The following is a 14,958-nucleotide window of genomic DNA, read 5'->3' as shown; positions in this document are numbered from 1 at the left end:
GACTTCTGGTTTGTCATTGTAGTAAAATCTAACAAGATCTAAAAGCTTGTTGGAATTCAACAGAAATAAGCTGAATAAGCCACAGGTGACAAAGCTGGACCATTAAACCAGTACATAAGCCTTGGCAAACAATCCAGTATTGTTTCACGTATTTCAAGTTTCAAATCAAACAAGACCATTGCCTTACTTCATCCAATAATTTCAACAATAAAAACCACTTAACTTCACCTTATTAGCCTTATTTGAGTCCACTTTCCCTTCTAGGAAAGCAAGCACCTTGTATTGTTTGGCAGACACTGGGGTTGTGTGTGATCCTTTAACTTCCTCAGTTCTGAAAATGTTTATCTTCCTAAGTATTAACCAGTTGCACCCCATTTTATTTTTTTTTTCACAGAGATTTAGGTCACTTAATTGAAAAACATGTTTTATTCCACCTTTAAAAAGGTAACGCAGACTGTTACCTCAGAAAGCAATAGAATAAAAACCTTTATTGTTCCACTTTTGTCAGTTCATTTTCTGTGGATATGAATTTTTGTAACATGATTTTGTTACATTAGAAACTTCAGCTCCTTAGAGGCTTATTGTGGAGTAGCAAAAAAACCTTCAAAACTAATTCAATCCCATGTCTTCAAGTATAATACCACTTGGGCACAAGGAATCTCTAGGATTAGAATCAGTTAGATCTTCCACCTCCTCCCTTTCCTGTGTTCTTTGTCCTCATTTCATGCCAAGCTTTCACCAGTGGTTCTCTGTTCTTCCATATGAGCTCATGGCCATAGGTCATGTACCACCTGGGAAAGAAAGTCAAAGTTAACTGTGACTTCCCTCTGATTCTGAGGGAAAACAAGCTGAGCCTGAAATCAAGAAAATACGCAGTATAAGAGACAAGAGAAACTAAGGCACAAAGAACAATGTGCTTGGAAAACAGCAAGTAAGCCACTCATTCTCTAGACTCCAAACAATTAACTTTGTTGTTCTCGTTTCTCTCAGTCCTGAGAATGAACAGTTTTCCTGCCTTTAATTTCAAGCTGTTGTGATTTCTACTTAGAAAGGCATAAAAAAATTATCTGTCTTTAAAAGACTGTTAAAACAGTTCTGTTACTTGTGCTGATCCTTACTGACAACACCAAGGGAAAGTGTTCTTTCTTCTCCTATATAAATACAACTGCCCCATAAAGAACAACCATGTTCCATTCAAGATGAATTTTCTTCTATATGTACCTAAAGATCAATCTATCAATGTGTTCTAGCTTTGTTTATATTCACAGACAATTATATATGCTAATATATGAATATCAACATAAGTGATTAAGCTAATGGAGGTTATGGTAGAGAGGCATGAGGGGAAGCAACCACATGGAAATAGGCTGAAGGTTCTCTCCCAAGCCCAGCTCCACACCTGAATCCTGAGGAACAAAGGCACTTCTCTGAGAGCCGGCAGCCAGTGAACAGGCCATCCCTTTAAATCATACAGCTGCTTTCTAAAGTGGGAGGCAATGTATAGGAAATACTTTGGTCATTCAGATTAGGTCCTAAATAAGGCCCTTTCTCTTTTAGGATGAAGTGACCAAAATCATCACTGAGTAGAACAAACAGGTAAAACATATGTAGGTGAGGAAAACAAGAAACTTGCCAACTCCACACCATTTTTGCTGCAACTGCTATCTACCCTCTTTTAATATGTGAACCTTACCAATGCAGATTGTTCCTTCATTACAATGAACAAGCTGATTCAGATCCATCAGGACAGAAAGCAGTTATGAATCAGCAAGGCTACATCAGATGCATTTGTGATACCAGAGACATGGAGAAAGGGAGACTGTACAGCACAGAACTTATTGACACCAAAGCCAAGAAATAGGAAACATTTTGGTCTACAAGCTGGTTTGCCTTTAAGTCTGGCCTAGTGAAATCTCAGGTAGCCTTTTCAAGTGCCTCTCAAGTGCCTACCTAAAATACGAAAAAATGCACTTAGCAATAGCAATTGGGTAGAAGGGGAAAAATTCAATGTTCAAACATGGAACAATACAGAACTGTTTCCTATAAACTTGTTTCTAGTAGTTCTTACTAATTAGGAAGAACTAACTTACTAATTTGTTCCCACAAAGGTAATACAGCTACACTGAGAAAACCACACTAGAGGCTGCTCATAGGAATTTGGCCTGAGCTTTTATTAACTCTGTAGCTCTCTGTAAATTGGCAATTAGAGGAAAAACACTGACACAAAAACATTTTTTAGCTCTTTAAAGTTATTTTAATTTGTCCATTCTGTGTTTCGTGAGAATCTTTTCTGCCCTGTGACTCTCTTCAATGCGCTCGCAAGTGCAGGACAGAAACAGCCAGCCCAGGTTACAGGACCACCTGACATTTAATCCATGATTGTAAGGCAGTTCAGCTCAATTCTTTCAGTTCATCAATTAACAATGTTTTCCATAAAAATTTACAGCACTAAAAGGGTAACAGTGAGTTGTACTCATTGCTAGTTAAGACAACTTTGCAGAAAAATCCCACACTTCAGCAATATAGGAAGAGAAAAATACTGGATTAATTTAAGTACAAAATAGAATTAGTAAATACAGACTTACATTCCAAAGAGAGCTCCCCCAAGGTGTGCAGCATGGTCAAAAAGTCTCCAGCCTAAAGCAAGCCCTGCAGTGTCAAATGCAATTATGGCTTTTAAAGCCTAGAATCAAGAGAACATGGAATGGACAGGATCAGTCACAGCAAAAAATGGCCAATGATAATAGTTTTCTATTCTAGCACAGAGCAAAAATTTGGAATTAAAAAACATCCTATAGATTTTATATCAAAGAAATTACTGTAAAAATTGTTTTAAAACAGGAGACTCAGTCTTCAGCTGTATTGTGCTGTCAAAATACAGATGTGAGCAGCTACAGAATAGTGCAGGGTGGGAATGTGTCCTTTTTGAACACTCAGTCTCTTTCAATCTTCATTTCTAAAGCTACAAATACATTCCAAACTTGGGTCAGGAGGAAACAGAAATAACTTTAAAGAGTACATGCTTTAAAAGACACCACAAAATATGTAGTTGCAACATTCTCATTCTCTGATTCTGATGTAGCTCAGATTTATGTGCATCTGTGCTCTTGAACACAACCCTCTAGTGGATGGAATATGTGAGGCAGCATCCCCCTTGTCTTATCTGATATTAGTATTTGTTGGAAGGCAGAAAATCAGGATCACAATGAATAACTCCACAGCAGAGCAGCACGAGCTGCTGGTGTACTATCTTCAGGAGACACAAGGCACCATAACTGTCAATAGACAAGATTTTACTAAATGCCTCATTTCTTAAAGACTGACAGATTTAATGCTAGGATGAAATGCTAGGATTTAATGATAGGATGAAATGAAATGGTACTTTAGGCAGGTACTTTCTTTCCTTAAGCATAGGTGTTGAAATAGGAGCTCCCTTGCTACACTGGCATGTTTCATTTGAAAGCCTGTTACAGTACAGGTAACGTAGATTAAATGAGTTTGTTAAGTTTAGATATACAATCATACAATTATATAGCTAGGCCAAAATCATTCCAATGTTTCTAATTACTCTTGTTTTGCAGTGAGCACTTGCTCATGGCAATGCTCTCTGTGGCTCTACCTATATTTCCTCCCTGGCCACCTTTTTAAAGAAGATGCAGTTAAAGGGTAGCATGCAAAAAAAAACCCCAAAACCCCCAAGTCAACCCTAGCAGAAGTGCAAGAAGAACATGAAGGTTACATTCAAGAATGTTTGTTCAAATCTATAAGCTTCACTTACAAAGAGTATTAAATTTCATGATCTTGGAATGACCTGGCTTAACTGTTTTAAGCAGTAAGACACCTATAAGTAGTGGACCAAACATGATTAACTTATTAAAGCAAGTTAAGATATACATGAGAAGCTTTTCTTACATGTGGAACAAAAGAAGGAGTCCTAGTGCTACACACGAAGACAAGTCTCAGTAGCCTACTTCTAATTCCAACAGTGTTTCTAAAAGTATCAAAAGATGATATGCAAAAGAGAAGGCAAATGTTCCTCCAGGGCTGGAATATAATCTTGAGAAGTGAAATTCTGTGTTTCTCATCTTGATAAATTTTTCTTTAAAGACCACATAGCAGTTTTACATCAGCCTGTTTCAAGTGAGCTCTAAAAATACCACCCATCAGGAAGAAGAGGATGTATATGTAGGTTTCCTCAGACAGGTGAACCTGACTCCCTCCCAACTTCTTTCACTTCTTGGGATTAAATCTGAAACAGACCCATGGAGGATGGAATTTAGGATAATTCTGAATTCACCACACTCTGCTGTAATGACTCTGGTAGGCTGCAACAATTCAGAATCGATCCCTGGGACTTCCATGGCCCCTCTTCTCTTTCAAAATAAATTTAACAGCTTAGAAACACAGAGGAAGAGGACACATGCTCAGATACTGAAGAGGGAGGGGGAAAACGTTTTGAGAGTAGCATTTCTTTGAAGTTCAAAGGCACTTACACTTCCTGCTGTAAATGTGAACATCGGAAGAAGTATGATGGCCAGTTTTGCTTCTGGCATCTTCGTACACACGGCTGCAAGGACAGTCATTATAGCTCCTGACTGGAAATACAGGAAAATACATCAAAGCAAGCTAAGATGTTACATAAGGGATAATATATTTTTCTGCATGTGAACCTGTTTTCCTTTTGGCTTTTATTTTCAAATGCAGCCCTGTTGGTAAACCTCAAAGTACAAAGCACCACAGAAAAGTTCCAAATAAAAATAAAACAAGACATAACTATTTAATTTCAATATCTGGAATTATAAACACTGCGGAAAAACAGCCTTCAAATCATTTTATATAACTAAGAAATATAGACTCCTGAATTTAAGATAATGATTTCTGGAAATGTGCTTTTTCCCAAGTAAACCCTAGAAATCTAATGTGTATTAATCAAGCATAGACACATCTGATGAAGCAAAACACTCTGAAGCTTGTACAAAACCAAAGAAAATAACAGATGGGCAAGAACAAAAATCTTTTGTCAATGAAACAAGTAATTCCCTGGACTGTACACTAAATTGACCATGGGGTTTTGTATCCCTGAAATAATCTCAATGGAAAGGCTCTGAATGCAGTAAACTAATGCAATGTGTGGTAATTTCAGTAAGTTCAGATCAGTATCACTAAGGGAAAGTAACTTGCTCCAGATATAGTTCATTCATAAGACAAAGAGACAATACACAGACAGCATTTCTGAAAGTTCTAACTTCAGCACAGCTAAACATTTTTTTTCATTCTAACAGAATACTAAGAATCTGACTTTGGGCTTTTATCAAAATTATTCAGTATAGTAAGTTAAGCCTTTAAAACCAGGCAAACGTCTAGGTTAACCTCAAATTTAATGCAAGTTAAGTGCTTTAAAACGTTCTACTACTAAAAACACTTGGAAAGAACTGGCAGCTAGAGAAGCTCCTCAGCCTGCCTCATATCGTTCATCGGGTGAGACTTCTGGTAGGAGTGCTGCCCTTCCTGCACAGCATGCCCTACAACTTCCACTGGGATCACATGCTGAGTTTGATTGTCTGATTACATTATCTCTTTCCAAAGTATTCCATTTTTAATTAGAGAAGACTGCTACACAATTATGAAATACCATTTTTGCAATAAAAAGTTACACAACTGATTTGCTCAGGGACAAGAGCTCCTCCTGTTCAGGACTCATTTACAACCCTCAGCATTAAGTGGTGCTGGCTCTGGGCAGCTGCTGCAGCAGAGGTAACATATCTGAAGAACAAGCAAGTTGTTGCACAGGAGAACCAGTTCGTAGCTGGTTACATGATTTTGGTAAACCTTTCTAGTTTCCATTACCCCAAATATACTCTTGGCTTTTAAAGAGGCGAAAGAATACAGCAGGCTTTCAAATTGGCTTCAAAGATCATGATCATATTCCAAGATACTTACAGCTCCAAGGGATGGTTCAAACCTTCCTGTGGCCATTTTAGCAACATAACTGACAAAAGTGGAGATAACCCCTGAAAAAGAGAAATTACTACTGGAAATGATGCCAGCAATGCAGACCAGTATCAGAAAGTACAAATTGACTGTCATCTTTTGTCACAAAAATTCCAAGAGACTGTATTAAGAGCTATTTTATTTTGGTACTATAGCAGGAATTAAAACCAGATATGGTTTTATCATATTTCAAAGCCCAGTATCTTAAACCCACCAAAAAATCTGTATGACAGCAAAGTAGTACTGCCTTTAGTATTAAGCAATGTGTGGGACTGAACAATGGCCATCTGTCATCATATAGCTATTAGCAAAGCACACATTTTACTTGTATGAACACATATTTTCTAAGTGTTGTAAATATAAATATATTTAACATTACCAGCAGAAAGATATACTGCAATGAACTGCTCACAGCCCAGAAGAGAGACAATGCTGCTGGAAAAGCTCCATAGAACATACATATTTGCTGCCATGTGGAAGAGAGAGAAGTGACTAAACGTAGAGAGCAGCATGGGAGAACACAGGGCTCCTACAAAAGAGAAAAGCAATGCACATAAAGTCAGTATTTTAATTTGCTTCAACTTACACATCATATAGACTAGAAATTTATCAAGAGACACTAGGATAATTATGCCTAGATTCTCAAATACAAGCTAGGAAATAAACCCATCAATGGAACAAATTTCAAATTCCAAGCACTGCCTTTTGGAAAGGTAGAACATATACCCCATAGATACGGAAGCTGTAATAACAGGGGATTGTTTCATATAAAACATTATCTTATGTGTCCTATGCTTTGAAAAAGAAAAAAGGTATTTCATTTATATATATATATGGTGAATGATTTTTAATACATGAGCAGCCATATAAAATGAATTTGCAACAAAGATGAACTCAGAAAAAATAGTTTTCCTTTTTGAAAAAGCTACTCACTGAAATGGCAGCCTTGAAAATACAAACAAGCCAATTAGCAGGTTTGAAGGTCAACATTATTTAAAACAGGAGTGTTTGGGGTGACATGTTCAGATCTGGGTAGCAGATATCTTTAGCTTTGGAGTGTGTGGGGGAACTGGTTGAGTTTCCATGTTTTCAGCAGAAATTAAGAGGTAGCAGGAAGTACCTTCCAAACACATTTGTCTCCTTGTCCTTTTAATTCTTTAATTCTTTTCTCTGCTGTAGAAATGAAACCTCATTTTTCTGGCATTAAATATTACTAATTTTTTTTCCCTACGTTAATATCTTCAGTACATTTCACACACTGTGAAAGCCAAGTTAGTGCTTGGGTTTGTTTGGGTTTTCTTAATGTGACTGAAAGCACAGCTTTGAAGCAAGGACTCTGTACACAACCTCCAGACTAATCCTTGTCTACTGATGAAAGCATACATGCACATGGCTGATGATGGTTCTATCTGCAGCCCACAGAACATTAAAGGGGGGGAAATAATCACATTTGAGTCTAGTTTATGAATGCCATTATGTAGTACAACTTATTTTCCTCCACTGAGTGGCTTGATTTGCACTCTCCAAGAAAGCAGTTTGGCTGATGTCACTGGGAAGAGCACCTCACAGCTTTATTCAGGCAGGAGCTGCATCCCACTGCACACAGGAAAAGGCCAGATAGCAGGCAGCAGTTTTGATGTTACAATATTTAGAAAAGCACCAGTTGTGTTTGTTTTAAAAAAATCAGATCTATTAGTTCTATCATTCTTCCCCTCAAATCATTTTCTGCCTAGATGGAATAATGTGTTTGGGCATGACTGAGATTGCTTGTCGGTGATGGAGATCTAAGTAAGCCATGTACCACCTGAGCCTTCTGCAGTATTATTCCATTACATATCTGTGTAGGAAAGCCATCCAAATTATTGTTCACTTACTGGACGATGGATTTGAGGTGAAATATGTAAACATAATCCGTCGCATGCCAGGCAGTCTCCACAAACAGAATACAAAGACATTTGCAGCTATAATACCTGTCAAGAGGGGAAAAGAAAGTATGAAAGCAAATTATGACTGTAATACACCATAATCCTTACTGAAAGAAAGTATTTAAAAAGGCAGCTTGTAGAATTGTACTTTTTCTTCACAATTCCATTAAAAGCAATATCTTCTTCTTACTTTGTACACAGTTTAGAAAAATCAATGAAAAATACTGAAAGCTACATTTATGTGGTGTAAGTCTTTCAGAAATATGACATTTAATTGCAACTGTTCTAACGTACAGTGTAATAAATCCAACAGTCCAGAAAGATCTGTGCTGAGAAGGTTCAAGCTATGGTTTCAAAGTTGGATTTATTACACAATTGCAGAATCAATGAAACAGGAGCCAGCTAAGAGGTCCCATTTCCTGCCCCTCCTGCTGTTTTTCCAAATGCCACTGATCTACTGCACAGTTGCATTTAACTGCACAAGAAGAGAAGATTGGGGGAACCATACAAATACACAGTACACTTTGTCCATTTCTGTGAGGAGTTTTGGTTTTAAGAAAGTTGTAAAGTTGAATTGGCATTGCTAGAGGTTAGTGACCTTTAGGAGACAGCAAAAGCATAGCTTTTTACTTCACAGATGTTATTGCTATCTTACTTTACTTTGAGTAGGAGTGTAAATTATTGGAAACATAATGAAAATGTATTATTTCTTGTTTAAAGTGCCTTCTCTATTTCTGTCCAAGCATTTAGGTATTTAAAATGTTTTATAATAGCTGGAAACATGAAAGGTGAAAATAATTGTTAAATGGCATTTAAGTAACCTTACACTAACAAACTGCTAATATAGGTTCAGTAAATACTTAATGTAGAATATGTAGCAGGACAGAGGGCTCAGCTATTGGATTCGAATCAAGTTCTCATCAATTTTGTTTCACACATGACATTTATCTTGGGGATTTCAGCTGGCATTAGGCTAACCAATCAAAACTACATTGTAACCAAAGGAAAGCTCAAAGGCTAATTTTCTGCTACTTTTCATATGTTATACTGCAAATATGTAACTACTACGGAATTTTTCATTCCCACATTTCAGTGGAACATATCCACCTATTTCTTCTAAAAGAATTTGCTGTTTTTCATAATTCGTGAGCAAAATATTGCTGGGGGAGGATTCTACTTAAACCTCCACACTCTCTCACACAGATGCACAGAAACTTTTTTAAGGCATATAAAAATAGTTTGTGAGAAGGAATGGTAGCAGAAATAGTGTATGTGCAGGTGTAAATTTACACATGCTTTGTGCCCAACAACTTAAACATGGTATGAAAGCCATCTGTTTAAATATACTGTACCTGTTTGCCATATTTCTCTTCCTGTGAATGTCTAATACTTGAAAGCTAACACAAACCTGTCACAGTCCGCTGACCCTCAGTCAGGCTATTCCACCAGCTGTTAACCTGGAACAGAATTGTCGTCCATCAATGCCACCATGAAGCACTTGCAATTTCAAAAACAGCTATGTAAAGCTTATATGTTTTTCAGAATGGAAATCATTTGTTTGAAATCTGTGAAGTAAATTGGTTTCAATTTTTTTTACTTCTGATTGCTTTAGCTTTTCAAGTTGACATTTCCTTACTGAAGAACAGCTATCTACCCTCCCTTTCATAAAATACCCCAATATGGATGAAGAGTTTCTCCAAAAAGAATGGGGTTACATCCTTTTGCACAACTCCAGCGGGTTTACCCTGCTTGCATTAAACAAAGATCTAGCCCATAGTGCTGACTTTAGCCAATTAGCCAAAGTTAGCATAAATCCTGCCTCAACTAAGCCTCACCCTAATGCTGTCTAACATCACACCACCCACCTTTGAGTGATTCCACTTTTGTGCCAGGATCACTTTTGCAGAGGTGGCTCACAAGATGTGGAATCCATTCCCCCTTGCGTCCAGTTCACCCAGCCCTCCTCCAAGTTTAAAACCCCTGAAAAAGTTTATTTTGAGTGCAGTCAGCCCACAGACAAATTGCACCCCCCTTTCCCTTCCTCAGCTTTTGTAATAATTTTGGACATATATTTTGTTGCTACCTCAATGACCTTCCAACCATATTGATCGGGACAATATAATAAAAATTATCTGCAGGTTGGAGGCAGGGGATGTAATGCTGTATGAAACAAAGTATTCACTATTTGATATCAAAGTAACACTTTCATTGCATTTTTTTGTTTAATTCTCTGGCAGAGGATATTCTTCAGTATAAGAACACAGAACAGACATGATTATTCTAAAATACAAGAATTATATACCCTCAGAAAGAACAGGGGGAATCCTGAACTCTCAGAAATAGAACTCACCCGTTGAAGATGGGGATTGGGAGTTTAAGCCTATTAACAACAGGGCAGTTTAGTTTTCTTTTTTGGATAGCTAATCACCAGATCTTCCCCTTCAGGTTTTGAAGGAAAACAAAAGTATAAAGACATAATTATTTAAAAATATTAAGTGCTGATCGCAATCTCCCCTGCAGTTCATATACACCAAGAAAGAAAGTATGCTGGGACAAAGGCAATTTTCTTTCTAGCAGCTTATACATGGTTCTGCGTTTCAGATTTTTGATCAGGACAGAACTGATTACACACTAATGTTCTACATTCTGGTGAATGGTGTTTGCACATCATCAAGATCTTCTGCATTTCTCACTCTGTGCCTGCAGGTTGCAACAAGCTGGATGGGGACACAAACAAGCAGATGATCTAAACTAACCTACCAAATAATGGCATCCCCCCAGAAGAGGAGCTTTAACATATTTTTCTCATGAACTGGTTGGGCACTGGTCTTTCTGCAGGAGATTGTGAGTGACTACCTATGCATCACTTGTTTTCTTCTCTCTTCTCACACTTACTAAACAATTTTTTGGTGATTGTTTTATCTTTACTCCCAAGTTTTCTTGCTTTTCTTCTTCCCCCAGCCCACTGGGGGTTTGTGGGGGCTGTGAGTGAGGAGCCACATGGAGCTCTGCTGCCCACCAGGGTTATCTCATGTGCCCATTTCCACAGCAGTGCTGGTGTGCACCATACACATTAGAAAAACAGCTCCTGTGTGTCCTCCAGAGGATCTCGAGCCTCTCCAGCTCCACGCTCAGCCCTACTTCCCTTGCACAAGCAGACCTGAGAGTATCAAGCCTGGTCTATCACAAGCCAGTAGTAACCTTGAAACAAATGCAAACATACATGAATGTTTAGATTAGTTTTAAGTAAACTTAATTAAAAACTGTATGGCTGATACTTTTGGGATGCCAACTAAATTTATAACAAATCTTGCAGCATTTACTTTGTTCTCGCTGCTCAAACTCAAAAGTAAAAAAACCCTCTAAAAAAAAAAAAAAACCCTCTAAAAAGACCTTGTATTTTTAAGGCTTTAGAGGCTGAAAATACGAATCCATTTCAGAAGCCAGAGCACTAAAAAGCCTTAAGCATAAGATTGAGAATTTAATCTAGTTTTGTCCTCTGGGAATTCATGTTCACTTTTGAGAGCTCTTAAGATAAAGCAAGAACATTTGTTGGGGTTTTTTTATGGTGAAAAAGCAAACGGTACCTAGTTTAGATGAACAAATTCCTACTACTGACCTCTCTTTCCTGCAGTTCTGGGTGAGGATGATATATTTCTCTATTTTTCCACTATAACTTTTGCAGTGATATTGAGTTACAGTTTTCTAGAACTAATTCTATCAGTTTTCCTTGCAAGTCAACTTATCTACTGTAACTTTTTGAGAAGCCAATATTTCTGCAAGTTCCAAATCAGAAAAACCAGGACAAGTATCTGTTGTATAAACGATGCTCACACCAGAGGAGATGAAGCGGCGCCTCGCAGTCCCGCAGGGCTCCGCCCCTGTGCGAGCAGCCCGGGCCTGGCTCTGTGTACCTGCTTTCTGAAGTCGCCTCTCTTCTGCGGCCGCATTTTATCCATCCAGTCCGCTCGAGCTTCCTCAAAGTAGGTCTGGACGCGCGACTTGAGCGACTCGTACTGCCAGATGGCGGCGGAGCCGAAGGCCGAGCCTGTGAACTGGGAGATACCGGACAAAGGCTCAGTGACCGCTCCGCCGCGAGGCCCTGACCGAGGCAGCCGGGCGCATCCCGGGCTAATGCCACACCCCGAGGCATGCGAGCAACGGGACCTGTGGCACCGCTGACCAGCGGGACTCACAGGACGACACAGCCCTTAAGACTGGAAAACACTTTTAAGAGCACGAGTCCAAATGTCAAGCCAGCACCACCACTGAGTTCACCATGTCCTCGAGTGCCACATCCACATGTTTTTTGAACACTTTCAGGGATGGGGACTCCACCACTGCTCTCGGCAGCCTGCTCCAATGCTTTGCAACCTCTTCTGGTATGTCTTTCCCTAATATCTAATCTAAATCTCTCCTTGTGCATCTTGAGGCCATTTCCTCAGGTTTACTGAATGTTCAGTGTCACGGGATGATGCTTTATCAAAAAGGTTCACAAACAAAACTGCTCAATGATATTACTAAGTTCACCGAAATGGAATGGAAGTAGGATCCCTTTACAGTATTGATTTAGCTCAAGTTACTTTGTATTAGCTCATTATAACCCTACAGTATTTGGCCAACAAACTTGCGTTAACTTTGCGGGGCTGAGAAGTGAAGCCCAGGGAGGAAGTATTCACCTAAGACAGATGGAATCTGCTCCTTACCGACCCGCTCCCCCCAGCCGTGCACAGCACCCGGCCCACAGGAGCCACTTACCCCTACGGTGAACAGGAGCGGCTTCATCAGGCGGCGCGGCGAGGGGCGGCCGGCGGCCGTGGTGGGCGACGGCGGGCAGAGGCTGCGGCGCGGGGGCGGCTGGACGGGCCGCGCCTCGGCGGCGGCTGCCGGGGGCTCCTCGGGCCGCGGCCGCACCCGGCGGAAACCCCGCCGCGGCTGCAGCAGCAGCAGCGCCAGCCTGCGGGGGAGACATGCGAACCGTCAGCACCGCCTGCCCCAGCCGCCTCTTCCCTCCCTTACCCTCCTGTCCCTTTCCGTGCCGGCCGCACCTGTGCGGCCGCGGACCCCCGGCGCGGGCCCAGCACCGCCACGCCATGTTGGCGCCTCCCGAGCGCTTCCGGGGCAGCCGGGAGACATCTTCCCGCCGATGGCGGGGGAGCCGCTCGGTCACCGCATAGCAAAGGGCGAGCACGGCTCCCCGCGGCTCCCGGGCCGCTCCGCACGGCGGGTGGATGGGCGCCCGCGCAGCTCCCGGCGCCGCCGCCGGGGCTCAGCGGGCAGCGCGGCCGGTCGGAGCCTCCCCGGGACCGCCATGTCAGGTGGGTGGTGCCTGCTCCGCCGCCATGATGAGCGTGGCAGCGCCTTCACCGCCACGGCCCCCTTAGTGGGCAGCGCTGGCGCCGTGAGGCCAGGGGCTGCCGTGGTTTCACTGAATCACAGAATGTGCTGAGTTGGACGGAACCCACAAGGATCGAGTCCAACTACTGGCTCCGCACAGGACCATCCCTAAGAATTCCACCGTGTACCCCTGAGTGTTGTCCAAATGCTGTTTGAACTCTGTCAGGCGTGGTTTTGCGGCCACTTCCTTGGTGAGCCCATTCCAGTGTCCAGCCATCCTCTGAATGAAGAACCTTTTTCTAATATCCAACCTAAACCTGCCCTGACACAACTTCAGGTCATTCCCTCGTGTCCCGTCACCGGTCACCACAGGTCAGTGCTTGTCCCTCCTCTTCCCCTCATGAGGAAGTTGCAATGAGGTCTCCCCTCAGTCTCCTCCAGGCTATACAGACCAAGTGTCATCAGCCTCTTCTCATATGGCTTCTCAAGGCTTTTCTCCATCCTTGTGGCCCTCCTGTGGACACCCTTGAATAGCTTTATTGAAGCGATACGCGGAATAAATAAATAGACTCCATAACTTAGGGTAGTTATGAAGTGGGTGAAATGAACAGGGCTAATGCCTTTATTAATATTCAGCCCCGACGCAGAGCTCGCCCCCGCAGTCGTAGCTTTCCCAGGCAGCCAAAAGGAAGGAGGCGTGCAGAGTCTGTCACTGGAGTTCAGAGCAGCAGCTGTCCTTTCTTCTTTCCTTGTGGCACACTCGTGGCCAGAGAGTGAGGAGGCATGGCGTGCAGAGTCCATTGCTGAAGACCAGAACAACAGCTATCCCCGCTTCTTCCATGGTGGCAGCACCAGGGCTCTCTCACCCTCTGCCTCCCTGCTTCTCACAGCCTAACCTAGTCTATTCTTTCTAGGTGATGGCGATGGTTAAAAGTCAATCAGGGGATGTGTTTCCCTCTTCCTCAGCTAGCGCATTTGTCTAGACTCCTCTACTGTGTTCAGTTTTTGATTTATAGTCCTTTTTATCTCCTAAAAATACTCCCATAATCCTAAGGAGTTTTTATTTGCATGTTACTCCCAGAATGGCAGTATGGAGGGGTGGGAGGCCAGTTATCTCCAGGTAGTTTAGAGAAAACAAACAGAGCAATTAGCTAATTAGCATTTCAATATCGGTACTTAGCTAGAGTTAGTAGTTTTTTTAGTGTTGTCATGGGAACTAGGAAGGCCCTGCCCGCGTCTCTGGGGAAGACCTGGAAACTGTTCATTACACCCCGAGCCTCAGTCTGACTCACACCTTTATTCCCAAAGATGTTCCATATGCAATACATTGCACAACTTTTTCATGCATATTCAACCCCTGGCCCCGCCTGTCCTCGCCTCTCATGCTAAATAAGTCCACGCCCTTCTGGGCACGCGTGGTTTGCTGTGGTGGTCGTACGGGGGTCTCTCAGTGGTCCTGAGGCTGAAGATTGTGGTCTTCCTCATGATTGAACTTCTGAACTTTTCCTCTCTGCACGTGCACTTTCGGTCTTTTGGTGCTTATCTGAGTAGGTCTGTCAGTCTTGATAGGCTTGGAGACAGAGGAGCTTCTTTATCTGGGTTCTTTGCCTCTTCTGGTATTGTTCTTTATGCAAGAAGCTCTAGAAATTTGCATTTTCCTATGCCCTTTGTACCAGGCAGAGGTTTCTTGAGTAAAAGGTTAAAA

General features: G+C 41.6%; 1 protein-coding gene across 1 annotated transcript; it reads right to left on the bottom strand.

Annotated features, from left to right (window-relative positions):
* Window positions 1-407: 407 nt before the first annotated feature.
* Window positions 408-13,026, bottom strand: PARL (presenilin associated rhomboid like). Its single transcript, XM_053986469.1, has 10 exons — window positions 12,965-13,026; window positions 12,675-12,873; window positions 11,831-11,971; window positions 9,325-9,373; window positions 7,866-7,961; window positions 6,371-6,520; window positions 5,941-6,011; window positions 4,494-4,595; window positions 2,586-2,683; window positions 408-791 (listed from the first exon to the last, which is right to left on the bottom strand). Exons 1-10 carry the CDS (start codon window positions 13,009-13,011, stop codon window positions 674-676), a joined length of 1,071 nt encoding a protein of 356 aa, XP_053842444.1. The 5' UTR covers window positions 13,012-13,026; the 3' UTR covers window positions 408-673.
* Between the last annotated feature and the right edge of the window lie 1,932 nt (window positions 13,027-14,958).

This window comes from Vidua macroura, chromosome 10 (genome assembly GCF_024509145.1).
Source record: "Vidua macroura isolate BioBank_ID:100142 chromosome 10, ASM2450914v1, whole genome shotgun sequence".
NCBI lineage: Eukaryota > Metazoa > Chordata > Aves > Passeriformes > Viduidae > Vidua > Vidua macroura.
The sequence above is the reverse complement of the archived record's forward strand: the minus strand, read 5'-3'. Positions and strand labels throughout refer to the sequence as shown.